Source organism: Thunnus thynnus, chromosome 13, assembly GCF_963924715.1.
Source record: "Thunnus thynnus chromosome 13, fThuThy2.1, whole genome shotgun sequence".
NCBI classification, from domain to species: Eukaryota; Metazoa; Chordata; class Actinopteri; order Scombriformes; family Scombridae; genus Thunnus; species Thunnus thynnus.
In genome coordinates, this window is record NC_089529.1 from 29,572,638 (window position 1) to 29,593,964 (window position 21,327).

The following is a 21,327-nucleotide window of genomic DNA, read 5'->3' on the forward strand; positions in this document are numbered from 1 at the left end:
TTGATCGTCATGTCATTCACGTAGATGTCAGCTAGTTGCCGGAAGTTCTCGGCAGGCAATTTGAAAGCATATAAACAGAGAGACAGAACTGTGTTTTTTGTTGGTAATTAGTGGTCAATAAATGTATTGATATATATATTGATATATATATATATATATATATATATATATATATATATATAACACAAACATTTGTATGTAGTTACATTAATATGTTTAAAGTAAAATTCGTTAAGATTTGAGGATTAGTGTGAACTTCTGTTACCTGCCTTGTTGACATATTTGATATATTTTAGGCTAACATTACCTTGGTTAAGAGCGTGTTGTTCTTGTTTATATTGCTTTGACTTTTTAAGATTATGTTCTTAAAGTTGTGTGGTAGACAAGACCAATCACATCCTGATGGATATTGATATATTTAGAGGGAGGGGAAGGGATGTTTCAAAATTCATCTCTACCATTTCTTTAATTCATGGTGGTTTCAGTAATCCCATGGTAATTGAGGGCCTATGTAATCTTAATGATTTACACAATCTTTGGCTTTCAAATAGGAGAGAAGACCAACAGATGACTATCAATGATTGTCAACTGACAGCACGATGGCTCAATGGACTAACAGCAGCAGCACAATGATGTTAAGTGTGTTGTTTTACGAAATCCATTGCAAATAAGTGGAATTAAATTAATCTTTCTGTATACAATTCTTATGTGCCCCTGCACTTATACATTGATACATAATATATTCATATTCAAAACAACTGTATCCACTTTTTGAATGCAAAAGGCAGAAGTTTCTCTTTGGCTTGTATGTGCAGAAATCTGCTATTAAAAAGGGTGCATCATGAAGGTACACAGCACATCCAGACAGGACACATTAAAACACATATGTTAATACATATAACCATATATTTTAAGTATCTTTTGTCTTTTTACTATGCGCTTATTTGCTGCAATGAATTCATTAAAAAGATCTCTAATAAACAAATAGCATGTCAAACAGTTTGTGCCCTTTTCCTCTGTGTTGTCCTTGCATATAATCTCCACCATGGTTTGCTGCGCTCCAATCGCTCAGAGAAAGGAGTACGGATGTATGGTTTCACCACTGACATAGAGGGGAGAAAAAATGGTTGTCTTAAGTCATCAGAAGCAATCTTACGATCACTAAACAGCCTGGTCGCCAGAAAAAAACGTTGGCATTGTACATTTCTGCAAACCACAGAAACGTTGAATATTTACGTTTCAACACGTGTAATACGTAACATATTAACATGTTGACAAAATGTATCATCTCAGCATTTCTAAAGTGACATAGTTCACATGTGATCTATATGAGCTGACTTTCCTAAGAGGGGTCGGTGGTTGGTTAGTAAGTTTCTTGGCAGCAAGTTGGAAACCAGCAGAGAACACCAGACCACCTCGAAACCAATCAAAACCGGGTGTTTTTAGTGAGACATCAGCCGTTTTTATTTTATTTTTTATTTTATTTTAACCCGAACCATGATCCTTCCCTAACCCCAAGCAAGTGGTCTTTGTGTCTAAACCTAACCAGACCTGAACCACAGCGTTGTCACACCATAAAACATCATTATTCAACGGGTAGAAATGTTAATATGCTACGTTTGTAGAAATGTTGATATGATACGTAATTCACGTGTCGAAACGTATATGTTCAACGTTTTTGTGGTTTGCAGAAACGTTCAATGCAAACGTTTTCTTCTGGCGACTGGGTTAAACACTTCCTACATTATTTGGTCAAGATTAATTGTTATTGAACCCATTTTGTAAAGTTGCTGTGTTTTTCTTAAATGTTTTGTTATCGACAATAGTTGACGAAGTGACGAAGTGCGGACTGGTGAACTTTCTTAAACTGGGTGTGACAGTTAAAACTGTAGTTTGTTGTTTTTAGTGACAAATGTTCGTTTGGTACCTTCATGAACATCAGACAACACAGTCCGTCACAAAACATCAGTCAGCGGGAGGAGGAGCTGATATTTACAGCAGATTTCAGCCATCACTCTGTTCGACTGAGCACTAGTCAGTGAGTTTAACAAAAGATAATCAGATAATGACAAATGATCTACATCCTGAAATTAAAGATGTCCTGAAGAACACTGAGGAGCAGTGTTGTGAATCAATGGAGCCTCAAAATTGGCCAAATAAAGACAGATCAGTAGTTTCATTATACACAGAATGTTTATAAAATTCATCAGGAAATCACAATAAAGTCACATGATTTATTTCCATTGCTGTCCTGAAGTCAAACAGACAGTCAGGAGAAAGGAGTGACATGAATATATACAATTTTACACAAATACAACACAATAAAAACATAAAAAAATATACAATCATGAAAATAATAAAAACTACACAGGTACAGACACCTGTCCTAAAAAAGATGTTTCACTATGTGAACTTACTCAGGATCCTTTTTTTTTCACCTCTTTTTTAAAACTATTCAGATAATGAGCAGGTTTAATGTTGCTCTGCTCCTACATCAACCATTTAGACTCTACAGGAAAGATGTGACTGTATCCATCCCATAAGGCCTCTCTATTAAAACCTGTTGCCTTTAGTTTCTACATTAATATCTGGTGATTCACTGTGTCGGAGGCTTTTTGCAGGTCGAGCATCATCATTCTACAATACTATCCACTGTCAACTTCCTTTTTAATGAGGTTGAACTGAAAATCATATCAAATATTAAACTGGTTAACATATTTCAAAATCTGTTCATAAAAGGCTCTTTCCAGGATTTTACTGAAAAACTCTCTGCAACCATAACTTTATATAACTTATATAGATTGATATTCATGTTTATATTTAAGCTTTTCCTTGGTCCCTAATGACTTGAGGGTTGTTCACAACTTTTTTGAATTATTTTTCTATTCTTCTACCTTTGTCCTAAAGTCAGACTTCTTGGCTTCGTCTACCATTCTTTGCACTTTATTTCTAAGATTTTGGTATTTAATATAAAAATCTGTCACTTTATTTCTTCTATGATCTTTTATTACTATAATTCTCAAATAAATAGTGTCTAGAATCTTTATGTATCCAATGTTGAGTTCTCAGTTTAATCTTCACCTCTTTTAATGGAGCAATTTTATCTAAAACCAGAAGAAAATGACTCTGGAAGTGATTCAGTGCTTTAACTACATCACAACTATCCATAACATTACACCAATCCATGTTCTTAAGCATATTCTTGAATTTATCAATATCATACCTTCTAAGGGTTTTACTTTTAATAGAATTGTGACAGTTCATTGGGGTCGTCCTAACTTTACTTGTACAGTAGGTTAAAAAATGATCAGTGATTCCATAAACAATGACACCAATATGAGAGATTTGACATTTGTCTGATTCCATAATAAGATCAACAGCAGTTTGACTGTGTTCACTAATTCTAGTAGGATCATTTATTAATTGTGTGAGACCAAATGTCTTCAGGAAGTTTAACAGTGCATAATGTAGTGAACCATTTTCATTCAAAATATCAATATTCACATCATCCAGTAAAATAACAACAAAGTTTCTCTGGTCAGGAGTTCTATATAAAGCACCAGTCAGTATCGGTTCAGTAAGTAAAATATCAATCAAATCTGCTTCAAGCTTATCATTATTTAAATCAGCTCTTGCATTAAATTCTATATTCAATCTCACATATATACTTCCTCCTCCTCCTCCTCCTCTTCGTCTCCTTCTGTCCTTATGAGTGATTGAAAAGTTTTCAATTTCCACATCAGTGCCTCTGATGGAGTCTATCCAGGTTTCAGTAAAGCACAATATAGTGTCATTACCTTTACATGCAAGTACACAGATTTCATCTGTCTTTGGTCGTAGGCTGCAAACATTTAGGTGCAAACAGTGCAGATCCTTAGATGTGAAGGCAGGAATCTGAACTTCAGCCAAGTCCAAGGTCTTCTCTATGCCAGCTGCTAGCAGCGGTCTCTGTAGCATCTCCTCTGGCGTGTGTTTGAGGGCTTTATGCCTTTCCATGAAGAAATTAATAGTTTCACAACACCCGACAGTCGGCCTACAGCATTCATATAAAATGTCATTACTGTCAGCTGAACTGTGGTATGTAGGAGAATCATGAAGGATCCCAACCATCCTGATAACAGCCTTTTCTCCCTGCTGCAGTTGGGAAGAAAGTACCAGATACAGCAGGCCAGAACTGAGAGGCTCCCTCAGGTCACCAGGATCTTAGAGGCCACTGCTCGAGACACTGAAAAGACATCACAGAGTGTAGCTCAGCCTGACAGTCATCAGTCAATGTACATTTCAAGAGAAAATACACTGCTGTCTTACCTGATACTGTTTGGCATCTGGGTAGCAACTCTGACGTGTCCTCTCCAGTTTCCTTTTTGGTGAAATTTTAAAGAGATTAATGACATGATTTAATTAGTTTGATAAACTGAACTTTGTCATCTACTAAAGTACATTCATTACAGTGTTAAAAAGATACAACAACAAACATATCTCAATAGAATTGTCTGCATTCCCATTTATTTCTATAATAAAACAATGAAAAAAGTCTTAATCAACAATGTCATGACCTGTCAGAAAGTATCATCCATCAAAACTATGATAATGTTTGTATTGTCTAAATACAAATAGCAACAAATCTTACCTGATTTCTTCTTTATGATAAAGCAAACTAATCCAGCTATGACAATTAATGAAACAGGCCCTACAATCACACAGATCACAATTATTGTCACATTTGAACTTTGTTTTCCACATTCAGCATCAGCTGAATCAGTTCCTGGTTTGATCAGCTGAAGCTTTAGTGATTCACATCTGGAATGACAGAGGGACATTTTTACAGGAACATTTATAGATTCCACTAATTCATTGCTGTTGTTAGAAACCAGCTGTGTCCACGGCTGATGTCAAGCTTCACTTACTGTGTGTGTGGTTGACAAGATGTAAATGTCCCATCTGAAAATGTTCCATCACTGCAGTCAGTGCACTCAGTGTCCCTGAGAGCTGTTCCTGCACAAATACAAATATACACATTGAAACTACTTCACTTTACATATTATGAAGTCATCAGTGTTATATGACATCATCACTGTCATCACATCTGTCTGATTTCATTTCAGTGATGCTGAAGCTGACACTTGAAAATCACACATCCAATAATAGTCCTTTGTTTAATAATGATTGTTGACAAGTTTTTATATTTCACCATCTTGTCATTCTTGAGCAACGATGGAATCAGATTCATAACCAAACTACTGTTTGAGAGAAAACTACAATGATCCAAATGTCATCAGCTTCACTGCTTCATGCAAATACTTGAATCTTGAAAACACAAACTCATTTCATCTTCACACCATTTCTCAGGAGCAATTTATATTGAATAAATGTAGAAGCCAAGATAGTATCTTAGGTTTTTACACAGGCCTTGTTTGTACCTTTATTTGTTAAAATCATGTTTACTTTACATATACTGCACATAGTCACTAATCAACTATGATGGTTTTACTGGTGCAAAAGTTCCAGTTGACAGCAACAAGTTGACTGGTCTGTGTTCAGTTGTGACTTTTTCTACAGAATTATTGAGCTGCTTTTTTCCTGCTATCTAGTGGACAGAAATCAATACGTGCAGCTTTAATAAGCAACTTGTTTGTCAGGTCATGGTGTTCCCATTTAAAACTTCAACTACAACTATAATCTTTAAGTCAGCAGGAGAAAACCAACCTTTTTGTCTGATGTATTGTCCTGGTTGACAGCTTGTGTGTTTCAGTGCTTTCACACAGCCGTCCTCTGTGGAGTCCATACAGTAGAATCCCTTCAGTGGTTGACAAACTGTATTTGATGTTGATGTACATGATGTCTTTATCTGCAGACCAGAACCTGTCAACACATACAGAGGTTACATATGAGATACTAAACTTCTCTTCTGTTCAATCTACTAGACAGCAACAGCATGCTGATCTTTTTTCTGACTTACAGACAATCTTCAGTTTTTATGACATCTTTGGGAAATGTGAAACAATAGTTTCTCCCATTTATGAATTCATATAATAATGAGCTTAGTATACTAATGTGCTTCAACAGTGGGCAGTATGCTCCACACAAAAGAAAAAAGTGATTATTGATCAATCTCAGATTAAACTGAGAAAACAACAGCACAGATACAATCCTCTAATCATCATTTTCCTCATTGTTGTCATGTAGAAATTTAATGTTACAGTTTTATTGGGAAACTTGCTTGTTAAGGCTCTAATTTCCACTGTGGAAGTTGTCTCAAGGCAGTAGACTCGTCATGCTGAGTCTCTGCATCTTCATAATGAAGCCGCCAACCAGACAGTTTATTCACTTCTTACAGCATTGACAGTGAGACTTGCAGAAGAAAAAGCTTCTTACTGGCCTTAAATCGATACTTAGGCTTCCATTTCTGCCAATAATATGAATATAAATCTACCTGAATCACAGTTTCCACAGGTGAAACACTGTTTAAGTCCAGTGGGCTGATTCATGAAGGTTCCATCAGTGCAGGGCAGACAGGATGTACTTCTGAACTCCGTACAATCTGTTTTAACTCGACTTCCTGTGGAGAAGAAACAATTTATTATCATTATAATTATCATATTATTCACATTATATTTTAAATAATTGCTTTTCTCTCTCTGATCCCTCTTGTTCACCAGGTGACAAATATCGTACAAGCATTGTATCTTTCTGTAAATCTTCTGTCATGTCTGAATGAAGAAACAAGGAACATTTAGCTACGTAAAAGTCAGCTGTCAGAAAAAGCATCACTTTGTTTTACTGCTTATAAACAAGCAGTAAACTGTATTGATCAGCCCAGAAGTGATCAATTCTGTAAGTATTGTTGCTGGCAAACATCCTGCTTTTATGTTTCAGTTAGATTTTACCAGCAAGACATCTAGGACAGCATCCTCCCGCTGTTAGGTACTCTGCACGATGACATGTGAGGATCTGTCCGATGAAGACTTTCAGTATTATTATCTGTGAAGAGTAAAAACAGTTTTTTGTCTCAGTGAAACCTGGTTGAAGTTAAGATATTGTTGAAAACTGTCCTGAATAACTTCCTGCTTTAATCAGAGAAAGGCAGAATAAAAGACATGACATATACAACACATAACAATGAGGTGGAAAAGAAGAAATGGAGGAATAAAACATGTGATGGTGATAACTGAAAGTGAAGGGAAGGTCAGTGGAGGAGGATGTCAATGGAGGCAAGAAGAAGGAAGAGAGGACCTGAGGGGAGAAGATGACGGCCAGGTAGGACTGAAAAAAGAAGATGAAGATATGGAGACGAAGATGATTTCAGAAGACGACTGAACAGTAAAATGACCAAAGAACACTTTTTTCTTTCCACTTTATGACTAACTGATTTTTAACTTTAAACAATCATTTGTATTATTGAGTTTTTATATTTTTATATTTACACTTCTGAGCACTGTTCAGCACTTCACCTTGCCAATTAACCCCTGACCGCCCCAAACCAGCCTCGCTACGTCACACACACTACGCATTTGTCGAATAAATAATAATAACTAGTGACGTAGCGAATGTTTAACTCACATGACTGATCAGCTGTTTCCGCTCTCAGTGTCTCCAGATAGCATGAAGCACGGCCAACATTAGCTGACATGACATAACAATTACAACTCGCCCGACTGAAACAAATTCCTAAAGACCTCTCTCCATTTTTCTCTTGTCAAGACAATATAACCATGGATGTATAGTAAGAGCTGGATAGGACACCGCCGCTCAGCCTTGCAGCCAATTTTTCCCAGTCTACTTCTACTCTGTTTACTGGTGGATTATTAAGCCTATACCGCCATCTCCTGATGAAACTATGTGTTTCGTAGTCTAGTTTATTCGCTTCAAACCAGTTGATGAAAATGTACCTAATTTGCATTTTCCTTTTTGCGACATTTCAAAAGTTGATTTAAAATTCTCTTGTGAATCTAAAGGAAACACAGTTATTAAAGGAAAAAAGTTCACTTTCATATTAACATATGTGACACATATGCACACTGTCTCTTATTCCGACTGATAATCACTCCTCTTGTTTATACTTATCGGTTCTTTTTCATTACTAAAAAATTGCTTTTTTAAAAAATATATTATTTTAAAAAAGAAAAAAAATCAGAACAGGATTTATTTATATTTTAAATGTAACTAAACGTTGTTTCTAGAGCAGCAACAGTAATATACAGCAAAGTCACTTTATAAACTCAATAATATCTCACTGGAAACTAATCTAAAATGTCAAAATAAATAATATTCCTGACATCAAAATACTGAGTGATTTCTAACATCCATAGATAAACAAATAGTGCATGCATCACTAGTCTGTAACCTGATAAAATCTATTTTACTCCCACAGGATGTGACTGCGTACAAGTGTGAAGTACACACCAAACCACAGGACTATGTGTCAAGAGGAAATGAAAGTACAGTTGCAGCAAAAAAAGCAGCTACACAAGCTCCCAATTCTGTGACACAAATGTTTTGTAATGTTTCTTAATCTCTTCTGTCTCCTTAACTGAACTGGTTAAATCCAGCAGAATGCTGCTACAAAAAAGTGAAAACTGTGCAAAAATGTTTGTTTTCTTATCTTATAAGATTGACACATGGGAAGAAGGACCAACACAGACAAAAAGTTTGTCCAAAAAAAAAAAAGCCTAGTGTTGATAAAATGTCAGATTACTGAGGGATTGATTTGAAATCATCCTCAGAGCAGAGGAGCAGTAGAACAAGAGAATGGCACTATCAAAAACTAACTAGCTGAAGTGTACGAAGAAGCACGGCTCGATTGGGTGAAAGTCCTCCCCTTACTGCTAATGAGTATGAGGGGACAAGGCAAATCTAAAACAGGTTGGTCCTCATTTGAGATAATCACTGGAGACCAACGGACACAGGGATGTCTTCTCCTGGGCAGTTACAGCCCCTCAGGGGGGAAGAGTTTGATGATACTGTACTAAACTACTGTATTAACCTCTCCAACTCTCTGAAGTCTGTCCATACTCAGGTGAAAGCAGCACTGCCAGCTCCCCTGCACTATCTGCAGTCAGGTGACTGGGTGGTGGTTAAGAACTGCAAACAGCAGAACTAGTGAAAACCACGCAGGACCAGTCCACTCCAGGTCCTACTGGTAACAAACTCTGCAGTGAAGATAGCAGAAAGAGCCACGTGGATCCACGCCAGCCATTGCAAAAGTAAACTGAAAGCTTTCCAAAGCTGTTTTGCTTTAATAAATGAAGCATCATCATGTGTTAAATCATGTGTTCTGAATTTTGATGGCAAGATTTTCATTTTTACTGCAAATGTATATTGGTTCTTCATATCGGTTACTGGTCTCCTTGATTACTGATATTCGGTATCGACCCTAAAAAAACCATATCAGTCGACCCCTAGTGAATGCAGCATTCAGATTGTACTTAATGTGTTTGTGTAGATCTGTGTCAGTCCCCCAGATGGACAAATGTGTGAACAACTTAAACAACACAGTAAATTAAAGAGTGAGATGTGAGTATAATTGAAAGTGTAGACTACTTGAATTCTGGTGGAATTATAACTTGCATATGTATCAGGTCTCATTAGAGAGTAGTTTGAAAATATTATTAATATTACTAATATGTAATGCAGCTGATTTTGAGCTGTTGGATGTATCAGAGCTGTTCAACAACACATGACCCCCCACCAGCCCCCCCTCCTTTTGTTATAAACTATTTTACCATCAAAGTTGCAGCTGTCAAAGGTTTTCTTCTCAAAGTCATTTTGTGGATCAAGTTGACAGTTTTGATGAGCTGAAGACATCATCTCACTGAGATTTGGGATGAAGAGAGATGTCACATCCAAATCTGAGGGACAGAATCTAGAAACAAAAAGAAAACATATAAATACTGCACTAAACAGTAAGTAACCTGGTTACTGTGGGTAAGAGATTAAGAGTAACTGGGTTAACAAGTAGATTTCTACTGGAAAACCTCTGATTTCTAGTCAGGTTTAAACTATCTGCACATGAAAAGCTGCAGAACTGATTTAAAGCAGGTTGAGCCTTTTTCTCTCCTTTGGTGAGATTAAACTGGACATTAAACTTTGGTTCATATTTCACATCACTTTCATTCTCAAAGGTTAAACTTCAGTCCTGTTTGTTTCCTGTCAAAGCTCATTAAAACATATTACTGAGTCTTCAGAGACAAATGTCATTTAGAAAAATGTTGGTATGTCTTGTTTCTTGTTACTGGATAGTGTATTGAGCTGAACTCTTGGCATTGACCATTTGCATTAATACTCCTTACTTACTTACTTACAGCACAGCTCAGACTTGAGAGAACAGAAAGACTTTAGACAGTGTATCATAAGTGGAAGATGACAAATGATATCAGAAGTGACTAAAACTGAAACTGAAAGGTTTAAATCACTGAACAGCAGGTTAAAAGACATATTAACTGTGTTACAGTTTACAACGTTCTCTTACAAAACGTTATTAACAAAACCAATATAGGCAACAAGCAGCCAGACATCACAGCTTTAACAAAAGAAGTGTTGTATTATATCCAGGATCAAAACCGCGGCTGTAATGTTACATTCATGTCGATTTAACGAGTCTTTATTAATTATATTACTGCATTATGTGCTGCTCCTCGCTGCTGGTACTAAACACAGACTGCTGGTGTACAAACTGTTTTCTAATATATTTTACGTACATGTTAGTAAAGTTAGCGACAGCACTTCAGAAAATGCTGAAATATTAATTAGCTACATAACTGATAAACAAGACCATTGTGCTGTTTTAATGTTCGGTAGAATCAAGTTTTCAGCGGCATCAACAGTGACACAAATACTGTAGTTTGAAACAACAACATAACATTTCAGCCAACTTACCCTCCTTACTGAGGTACATGGTCCAGAACGTTCACAGTCTTTTACTTCATGCTACTTTCTGTTTCTTTTACTTTTACTTCTGTTTCCTGGCATGATTCCCGCCCCCGCACGTTGGAGCGGAGGTGGAGATATGTTGTCTGAACAGACTCCAAAGACGTCTGTGCATGATGTATAACCATAATTATATGTCATGCTCGGATCCTTCTGCCTCAGGGACGGAGGTGAGACTGACACTAGTCCTCTACCTGGTGACTAATGGTGGTTGGTGGTTTGAACAGATCAACCGTCACAGAGAGAGGAAGAGGGCAGAGGAGGCGCGATATCATTCAAATATCGAGATAGTGACGTGCATGTGTCCGCCAGTCTCTACTGATACAGCCTCCTGAGCTGTTCACATGAAAAGTGAATGGAAAGAGAGAGCTAGAGAGAGAGAGAGAGGTCTCTCACCTCCGCACAGCCCCCCCCCCCCCCCCCCCTTTATCCGTTGTCGGAAAGGTGAGGGGGAGGAGGGCTTACGAAGATGGAACATACAGTCACCCACCTGTCTAGTCAACAAGGTGAAGACAGGACCAGATTTGGTTATTGAACAGTAATCGTGTATATTTATTGGCCTTCAGATGCTTTTGAGACAGCAGATGGGTTGTGACATATAACCACAGATCCTAGACTAACTCTAGCAATACAAACAGCAGGTCGAGGTGAGCAGATATAAGAAAAACTTTAATAATTTCAAGCAAGATGCACAAAATGCTTTCTAGAGGCAAGAAGACAAACCTGATGTCAGGCTGTAAAGATGAATTCAGGAGCAACCAATCATAGTACTAGAAAAAGTTAAAAAAAAAAAAAAAAAAAAGCTTCACAATAAAATGATAATATCTGGAACAATGTAATGACATTTTAATAAAAACAACAGTACCCTAAATGGAAGTAACAGTAATATCCCATCATTATAATAGTCGTAACGTCAGTTGCAGGTATAGGTAAGTGTGTAAGTACATTTTAATAGTCAGTAATCAAATCTGAGGTCATCTGAGAGCATCAACTGGAGCCTGTGGAGTTTCTTCATCTTTATTCTTCATCAAAACTGACAAGGGTACAAGAATTTCTCCATCAACTGGTGACCACAGTTTGCAGGTACGGGAAAAAAGAAAAAACAATTAATTAGTCAAATATGAAATTGGTAAAGTAGTAAATTGTATGTAGAATTTCATGTTATGAGTCTTACTGTTAGTGTGAAGAAAAATATCAAGATGTACATTTTTATATGTAGGATCTAAACTTCAGGGACGCACTGATGGAGGTCCAGACATGACCGACCACATTCAATACAGTCTTCCACTCTGCTCTGTATATTATTTGTAGTGAGCTACTTTTGAAGCACTTAACTACATTTACATGCATTTCCTAAATGTGCTTCACCATAAATACACTTTAATGTGAAGGCAGTGGTAGACCTTTATTGTGAAACCTGAAGTGTACATGTGTGGTTAGTTAAAGAACTGGCTGGTTCCAGTCTAATACCTAGTGGTTTAAAGGTTGACTTCCTCCTCTCTCCACTTCCAGCCAGGATGTTATGAATGACTCTCCTGTGAAATACTGTAAAAGTATCTTGCAAGTATGTATACAGGAAGAGATTTGTATCTTGGTTTAGTTTTGCTTTGAGTAGATAATTTAGTTTCATTTTGTTTGTTGATTTGCTGTTAGTCCACCCTGAAGCCAAAATGTCCCTAATAACTGAGTGAATAAATACTTTTGAGGGCTGTAATCCTTGTTGCTGGTGCTTCTTGGGAGTTGGGAAGAGGGGAGTCTCATTTCTATGTTGCACCAGGGTTTCCCCTACATTAGTGTGTAACAATAGTTAAGAAGCTGTTTAGCAGTTACAGCCTCATGTTAACTTACTAAGAATGGTCCCAGTGGCTTCCTGAGGTAGTATACAGATGTTAAATGTGTAACAAAGACCGTCCTGGTGTTGGATCATTACTCTGTATTGGCATATACTCTGGGTTTAGGTACTGGAATCAAATCAGTAGAGAAGAATTTGGATCAGTGCATCCCTAGTGAACTTTCTATCTAAGTATTTATGAAGAATAACTTGACAGGTTGCACATATCAGTTGTTATTCACCTGCCTGACATGCAAAATGAAGCACAATATTAGCACCAACAGTTAGTGAGCTTTAATTGAGTCCACTGGAGGCGAGGAGGATATTAGACAAATTAGGTAGACATGCAAAACAAGCACTAACCTCTGCTCACAAGCCAGGCAAGTGTTAGTGAGAAAACCATCAACAATGGTGAAAATAAAGAGTAATGATTTCTTGATGCACTTCTGCAGACGACATCATTTGTCTGGTTTCCTTCTTTGACCATCACTTCAGTTTCTGAGCAACTGTTGGATGAGAAAAGTAAAAGACTGCTTTATTTCTTTGTTATTGGATTCCAATGGAATGGGACTAACCCCCACACCTTTTGGTCTGCCACAGCACCCCCCCAACTTAAGACTCTTATATTATTTCTATCTCTGTCACATGGTCACTGTTTGTCTATCAAACATTGTCTTATATGTCCTGTTTGTATGTCCTTTTACTATGCCTGCCTCATGAGTTGCTCCTCAGAGATGAATGAAGTTTTTTTAATTGAAGTGAATTTAATTGGCAATGTCTTGAATATTCCCATGCATGATGATTTGTTCCATTGATGCAAAAAACCTAGTGCACACTTGTAATGAGTGTTATATAGCAGGGAAAAATCTTCTTATGCTTTGCTTTTTGTGCTTTTAGAGAATAAATTAATAAATAATCAATGAATAATTCAATAGAAAAGTGTCTTACATTGTCCAAGCTGTGCAGTTCACACCATCCTGTGAAAAATAGCCCGGCTGACAGTTATAACACACTGTATCAGTGCTGCTGGTTCCTTAGAGAAAGAGACACATCTGAGATTACTCACCATCACTGATCATTCACTGACAGAACAGTCTGACTTTGACGTTTGTTACCAGGTTGTTTTATCCTCTGACCAGGTGCACAGTGTGTTTCTCTGTCAAATTGTATCACACATCCAGCTGTTGAATCAATGTTGTCCACAACGTCCCTGCAGGTGTGTCAGGCTCCTCACCTTCACCATATAGACCAAACTTTCTCTATGACTATTACAACAGGAACAGAAACCTTCCTAACTAGATAAAGACTGGATCAGAACGGCTGCTGTCTCTGACTCACCTACGTTTCAATCGCCAGACAAAGTCCAAAACAGAAACGACCAATCAGACGTTTCTGTTGTGGCACCATGTCCTATCTGAACACTGGTGTGTACCTGCAGCATGGCAGGTACCAGTGGACACAGGACACCAACAACTGAAATGCTAGCTATGCTAACAAACCGTCCTTCCACTTTCCACTCAGTGATGCATAAAAATAATTTCTGACTTCCATCAGTGGAAGTCAGACACCATCAGCTTCTAGAAGCATGAGGCTTTCAAACCAGTGGTGTAGTGGTGTCTTGGCAGGGTAGACTGTGGTCCATGCAGGTCTAACTTTACATACACACAACGACACCTCTGTTTCAAACAGGAAAGAAGGCAAATTTGAAGACAGGTTGTCAAAGGTGGAAATGAACTAATATATCAAAATGGTGCAGACTGTCCATTGTACCACAGCAGCTCTTTTGGTTCTGGTCCTCCATGGACTAATCAGCCCCTCAGTCAGACTGATCATGTTTAGGGCTGACAAGATGTGAAAGAGCTTTGTAGGCTTCACCCCAGAATTGACCTCCTGACCTTTGTATAGTGCACCTATGCAGCAGAGTGTGGGAGTCACTGAACAGCCTTTCAAGACAAACTAGAGCTTGAATGTTCATCACTGCCCTTGGAAATAGAAGAATGACAACAAGTCTGTGTGAAGGATCTACTAAGTGGAAATTTTATGGAACTTTTCCCATCTTTAGTTGTCATGGAGATGGTTCAGTTGTTGACACATGACACAATTTCGACCATGTGATACATGGTCGGTGGACGACTGGAGGTCAAGGACACTTCAAATTTGACCAGAGACCATCTTTAAACAGAGACAGTGGTCACCATCTGCCCCCAAATACAACCACCTGTTATCACATGACCAAAGTTCCATACTAAGTCACATGATAACAACTGAACCATCTCCATGACAACTGAGTGAACTCCATTAACTGATGAAGGCCATGAGATGTGGTTGAAAGTTCCAGATTACTTAAAAAAAAGTAGATTATGAAAACAATTTATAATGAATAAGTATAGAAGCCAAGATGGTATCTTAGATTTTTACACAGGCCTTGTATGTTAAAATCATGTTTACTATCATGTTTACATATACCACACATAGTAACTAATCAACTACGATGGTTTACTGGTGCAAAAGTTCCACTTGACAGCAACAAGTTGACTGGTCTGTGTTCAGTTGTGACTTTTTCTACAGAATTATTGAGCTGCTTTTTTCCTGCTATCTAGTGGACAGAAATCAATACATGCAGCTTTAATAAGCAACTTGTTTGTCAGGTCATGGTGTTCCCATTTAAAACTTCAACTACAACTATAATCTTAAAGTCAGCATGAGAAAACCAACCTTTTTGTCTGATGTATTGTCCTGGTTGACAGCTTGTGTGTTTCAGTGCTTTCACACAGCCGTCCTCTGTGGAGTCCATACAGTAGAATCCCTCCAGTGGTTGACAAACTGTATTTGATGTTGATGTACATGATGTCTTCATCTGCAGACCAGAACCTGTCAACACATACAGAGGTTACATATGAGATACTAAACTTCTCTTCTGTTAAATCTACTAGACAGCAACAGCATGCTGATCTTTTTTCTGACTTAAACACAATCTTCAGTTTTTATGATTGCTTAAATTTCTGCTAATAATATGAATATAAATCTACCTGCATCACAGTTTGCACAGGTTAAACACTTTTTAAGTCCAGTGGGATGATTCATGTAGGTTCCATCAGTGCAGGGCAGGCAGGATGTGCTTCTGAACTCTGTACAATCTATTTTAACTCGATTTCCTGTGAAGAAGAAACAATTTATTATCATAATTATCATATTATTCACATTATATTTTGAATAATTGCTTTTCTCTCTCTGATCCCTCTTGTTCACCAGGTGACAAATATCGTACAAGCATTGTATCTTTCTGTAAATCTTCTGTCATGTCTGAATTAAGAAACAAGGAACATTTAGCTACGTAAAAGTCAGCTGTCAGAAAAAGCATCACTTTGTTTTACTGCTTATAAACAAGCAGTAAACTGTATTGATCAGCCCAGAAGTGATCAATTCTGTAAGTATCATTGCTGGCAAACATCCTGCTTTTATGTTTCAGTTAGATCTTACCAGCAAGACATCTAGGACAGCATTCTTCTCCTATTTGGTACTCTGTTGGACGACATGTGAGGGAATGTCCACTGAAGACTTTCAGTATTATTATCTGTGAAGAGTAAAAACAGTTTTTTGTCTCAGTGAAACCTGGTTGAAGTTAAGATATTGTTGAAAACTGTCCTGAATAACTTCCTGCTTTAAGCAGAGAAAGGCAGAATAAAAGACATGACATATACAACACATAACAATGAGGTGGAAAAGAAGAAATGGAGGAATAAAACATGTGATGGTGATAACTGAAAGTGAAGGGAAGGTCAGTGGAGGAGGATGTCAATGGAGGCAAGAAGAAGGAAGATTCTTTCAGATTTCAGGAAAGCATCTGAAATATGTCAGAGACACTGATTCACTGATTTCTTTTAAGGGGCCACAAGCCAAAAAGTTTGGGAACCACTGGTTTAATGATTAGCAAAGTGCTGTAATTTATAAACTAATCATTATTGTTATGTTATTTTATGAAAAAATTTCATCCGAAAAGTAATAAAGCTGTTAAATAAATGTAGTGGAGTAGAAAGTACAACATTTCCCTCTGAAACGTAGTAGAGCGGAAGTATAAAGTAACATAAAATGAAAATACTCAAGTAAAGTACACACAAAAATCACAAAAGAGCGTTATGAGTCAGCGTTTAATTCGGCGTGTATCTGATCCACCAACCAGCACGTATTTTAGTGAGAAATCTTAATTTTGTAGACAGTTCACCTTTCATTCCCGTCGTCTTCTCCCACTAAAATACCATAGTTAACTAAAGGAGGCTGGGAGCAAGTTGATGTGACAAAATGTAAAGTTTATACAGAAATACGTTTATCTTTATGGATTATATTGATGCTGAATTGACAATAAGAACGTTGACATATAAGGCCTTTTATGTTGTGTTTCTAGTTATGTGTTTCTGCGGACATGTAAGGAATTGTTAATACGTCCTATTTCTTAAAGGGAGTTTGGCGTGATATTTTCCCCGGAGAGCATAGGGAGCTTCAGTTTAATTCAAACTGCTCACCACTACAGATAAGTTACTGCTAAAGTATGATAAGCTTGACTGACGTTGACTGCTGTTAGTTATTGGTTTGATTAATGGTTTAATAATGTATGTTTGTATTGATTACTGACGGTGGCTGATCAGGCTAATTATCAGCTAACTGTACTCAGTTTCTACTGGTGGTTTACAGTAAATGGTTTCCCTTTGTGCGTGTGTGTGTTTTTTAAACTACTTCTCTAAAACCATGTTCCTAATGAAACTTAAAACTCAGCAGTCTCGTTGCCCTTTAGCTTGAGCTTCCCTGTTTATAAGTCACATGAACATGTATTCACCCAATAAAAGGAATATTTATCTGTATATGACCTCTTTCTGTCAGCTGCTGTGTGTCTGCAGTGTATTTAATGCTTCTTCACATGATTTCAGGTCAGTTGGAGGCATTAAACCTGTGACTTTCTGCCTTTGTATAATTATCCAGACTGCTGCTGTTTCATGCTGTTTGCAGGGTTTAAAAACAGAAATACTCCAACATCCAGCAGCTGAAAGTGCTGTGTCCAGATAGTTAATGGTTAAAGGTGGTTTCTGTGAGTAGGTATATAAACTGTGTAGCTGTTTTAATGTTGTAAAAATACCTCGTTTTCACATAAGGGTAGCTGTGGCAAAAAGCGACTTCTGTTGTTGCTCCATTGTTCAACAGTTTTCTTCTTGTACATTTCCACCAGGAACAGAACAGGAAATCTCTCTATATAAAGCAAGGAATCTCTGTCTGTCTGTCTGTCTGTATATATGTATAAATGTATGTATGTCCTTCACATCTCTCAAGAACTGTTCATCCGATCTACTTCACACTTGGCAGGTGCATTGCCGGGGATACAAAGAAGTGCATTGTCGAAATTTGGTGCAATTTGGACACGCAGCACATTTAATATTAATAAACTTGAAATAAACACGTGAACAGTGAGCCCTCACTCTGCAGCAGCGGGGCGGGGCTTCTGGGCTCTGTCATGGTCAGAGCTGTACAACCCTGCCATGAGAGAGAGGAGGGGACGACATCTCCCTTCGTTTTATAACGTTAGAAGTTAGGCTTTGTTGTAGGTTTCCTGGCTCATTTTTTAAAAGTCTAGAGAAAAAGAGAGAGAGAGATGACTAGCGAACTGAGTTCTCAAGCGAGTGACAGAGAGACAGTGCTGGTGAGCAGATACAGCAGTGGAAAGCTTTCTCTGACAGAGAAAGCCTGTGAATAACAGAAATGAAACGTTGGGTTTCCGGACACATTTTAAAAAAGACAAGAGTAAAAGAGAGAGAGAGGGCGAGGGAACTGAGAGCTGAAGGGGAACTCTGATAAAGAGTGAACGGGCGTTGTCCCGGTAACCAAGGTCAGGGAGATGGCCCTAGACTCCCTAGACAACACAGACAGGTGAATGTGTAGATTCATGGGCATAATCAGACATTCAAACCAGAATGTGCTGATGGTGACCTGAAGGTCCATGCAATGTGAGCTGAACTAACACGGGTAAAGTGCAGTTCCTTGTTTAGAAACTAAATGAGACAATTAGGACTAATTTTTCATATCGTGGGATGATTTGTTGGGGTTAAAAACCAAAAGTCAGACCTTCAGAAGGCAGAACAGGAAGAGAAAACATCTAAGTGCAGAACTGCTTGATGTTTACTGTTTCTGTTCAATAAATATTCTCAGCATAAGACATCAGAGTTTCTGGACACTTTCTTCTACCTGATGAGTTGACCATTGATCACCATTCCTCCACAATATAGCTCTTTAACTATCCGGCTGTCTGTTCCTGCAGTTATCCACTGGTAAAATGTTTTTTAAACATTAAATGAGCTGAAATTGTCCACTATCAGAGCAGCTCCGCCTAAAGGCCAGTATCAGCGGAGCTGCTCCGCAGCGCACAGCTTCAGCTGACTGACAGGACAGACAGTTTCGGCAGAGCTCCAGTTACACCAGACACAGATGTAGAGACCCCCTCCAGGTGGCCAGCACTGCTGTTAGCTGCTCTTAGCTGCTGAAGCTAAAACTGTCCTGATCAGCATATATTTGAAAATGAGCCGGGGAAGGTGGCAGTTATCATTCTACCCTTTATATAAATTTCATGACATAGAAAACTCCCAAATGGTCAACTCTACGTCAGCATTGGATCCGCCTTTTCAGGGCTGATATCAACCAGCAGATAACAGTTTGAACCATTTTCAACACATGAAATGCCAATTTTTATAAATTTGGTGTCACTGTCAAGATAAACACCAGCATCGATGTGTTAACTGATACATTTGTCAACTGATACATATATATGTGGTTCTCAAGAAATAATAAGCAATTGGCCTGATCTGAACAGGGTTAGGGTTTGAACGGGCACTGCACTAGTAATCTCAAATGGAATCTAGTTGTAGTCCTGCAAAAGGTGACCCTGCAAGATCCCCAGTCTGTACAAAATCTTATAGTCTGTGACTAAACTCAGTGACTTGTGACACACTGTCTTTAGATGTGAGTGTCAGACTAAAGTGTAGACTACTTGAATTCTGGTGGAATTATAACTTGCATATGTATCAGGTCTCATTAGAGAGTAGTTTGAAAATATTATTAATATTACTAATATGTAATGCAGCTGATTTTGAGCTGTTGGATGTATCAGAGCTGTTCAACAACACATGACCCCCACCAGCCCCCCCTCCTTTTGTTATAAACTATTTTACCATCAAAGTTGAAGCTGTCAAAGGTTTTCTTCTCAAAGTCATTTTGTGGATCAAGTTGACAGTTTTGATGAGCTGAAGACATCATCTCACTGAGATTTGGGATGAAGAGAGATGTCACATCCAAATCTGAGGGACAGAATCTAGAAACAAAAAGAAAACATATAAATACTGCACTAAACAGTAAGTAACCTGGTTACTGTGGGTAAGAGATTAAGAGTAACTGGGTTAACAAGTAGATTTCTACTGGAAAACCTCTGATTTCTAGTCAGGTTTAAACTATCTGCACATGAAAAGCTGCAGAACTTATTTAAAGCAGGTTGAGCCTTTTTCTCTCCTTTGGTGAGATTAAACTGAACATTAAACTTTGGCTCATATTTCACATCACTTTTATTCTCAAAGGTTCAACTTCAGTCCTGTTTGTTTCCTGTCAAAGCTCATTAAAACATATTACTGAGTCTTCAGAGACAAATGATATTCGAAGCAACGAAAACTGAAAATGAAAAGTGAAGCTGAACAGGATAAACGTCATTTTAAGTGCTAAAGTTTACCATGTTCTCTTAAAAATCATTATTGGAAAAAAACAATATAGGCAACAAGCAAACAGACATCACAGCTTTAACAAAGACACGTTGTATTACGTCCGGGATTAGAGCCACCACTGACTGCTGGTGTATTAACTTTTCTGTTTTTTTACGCACGTTAGTAAACGAGACCATTGTGTTGTGTTTTCATGTTCGACAGTCACATTTTCAACGGTACCATCAGTGACACAGTACTTTTGTTAAATACTGTAGTTTGAAACAACAATATAACATTTCAGCCTACTTACCCTTATTGCTGTGGAACATCATCGATTGAGGATAAGTTCCCGGTCTTTTTCTTCATCTTCTTCGTACTAGTGCTCGTTCCAAACAGGCGTGTTTTGAACGCGCAGATTGCTTATTATTTCTTGAGAACCATAAATACATATATATATATGTATATATGTATCAACTGACAAACGTATCAATTAAAACGATTAGGATTTAATAAATTAAATGGTTATAGTCCAAACAGAAACTTATCCAGACCATGGATGAACTGATACATGCTCAGTGCTGCACCAGACAAACTGACATTATCCTTCTTCTTCTTGACGGATTGCAATACCAACTTATAAATGCATACCGCCACCTACCGTACCGGAGTATGTAGAACAGGATCCTGTTTACAATAGCCTACTCAAAAAATAAACTATACTATATTCTGTTAAACAATCTGGTGTTTACTAAGAATTCAACTACCCCTCTATCGCTTCATTATATCTGACACAGTGCAACATTTGTTACATTCAGTTATGTAACACTGTGCACAAGCTTGTGA

The 21,327-nt window shown here is 37.7% G+C and overlaps 1 protein-coding gene across 1 annotated transcript in view; it reads right to left on the reverse strand.

The window, feature by feature from the left end:
• LOC137196305 (uncharacterized) overlaps window positions 1-21,098 on the reverse strand; it is a 58,345-nt gene extending 37,247 nt beyond the window's left edge. Inside the window, exons 1-15 of the mRNA XM_067609174.1 lie at window positions 20,795-21,098; window positions 19,966-20,105; window positions 16,238-16,331; window positions 15,787-15,912; window positions 15,473-15,628; window positions 13,706-13,790; window positions 13,121-13,263; window positions 12,397-12,711; window positions 11,907-11,989; window positions 9,723-9,794; window positions 6,888-6,981; window positions 6,434-6,559; window positions 5,707-5,862; window positions 4,908-4,995; window positions 4,631-4,800 (exon numbers count right to left, since the gene is read on the reverse strand). Of these exons, the coding sequence (XP_067465275.1) occupies window positions 4,631-4,800; window positions 4,908-4,995; window positions 5,707-5,862; window positions 6,434-6,559; window positions 6,888-6,981; window positions 9,723-9,794; window positions 11,907-11,989; window positions 12,397-12,711; window positions 13,121-13,263; window positions 13,706-13,790; window positions 15,473-15,628; window positions 15,787-15,912; window positions 16,238-16,331; window positions 19,966-20,007 (1,750 nt within the window). The 5' untranslated portion in view covers window positions 20,008-20,105; window positions 20,795-21,098. The remainder of the gene's footprint in view (window positions 1-4,630; window positions 4,801-4,907; window positions 4,996-5,706; window positions 5,863-6,433; window positions 6,560-6,887; window positions 6,982-9,722; window positions 9,795-11,906; window positions 11,990-12,396; window positions 12,712-13,120; window positions 13,264-13,705; window positions 13,791-15,472; window positions 15,629-15,786; window positions 15,913-16,237; window positions 16,332-19,965; window positions 20,106-20,794) is intronic.
• Between the last annotated feature and the right edge of the window lie 229 nt (window positions 21,099-21,327).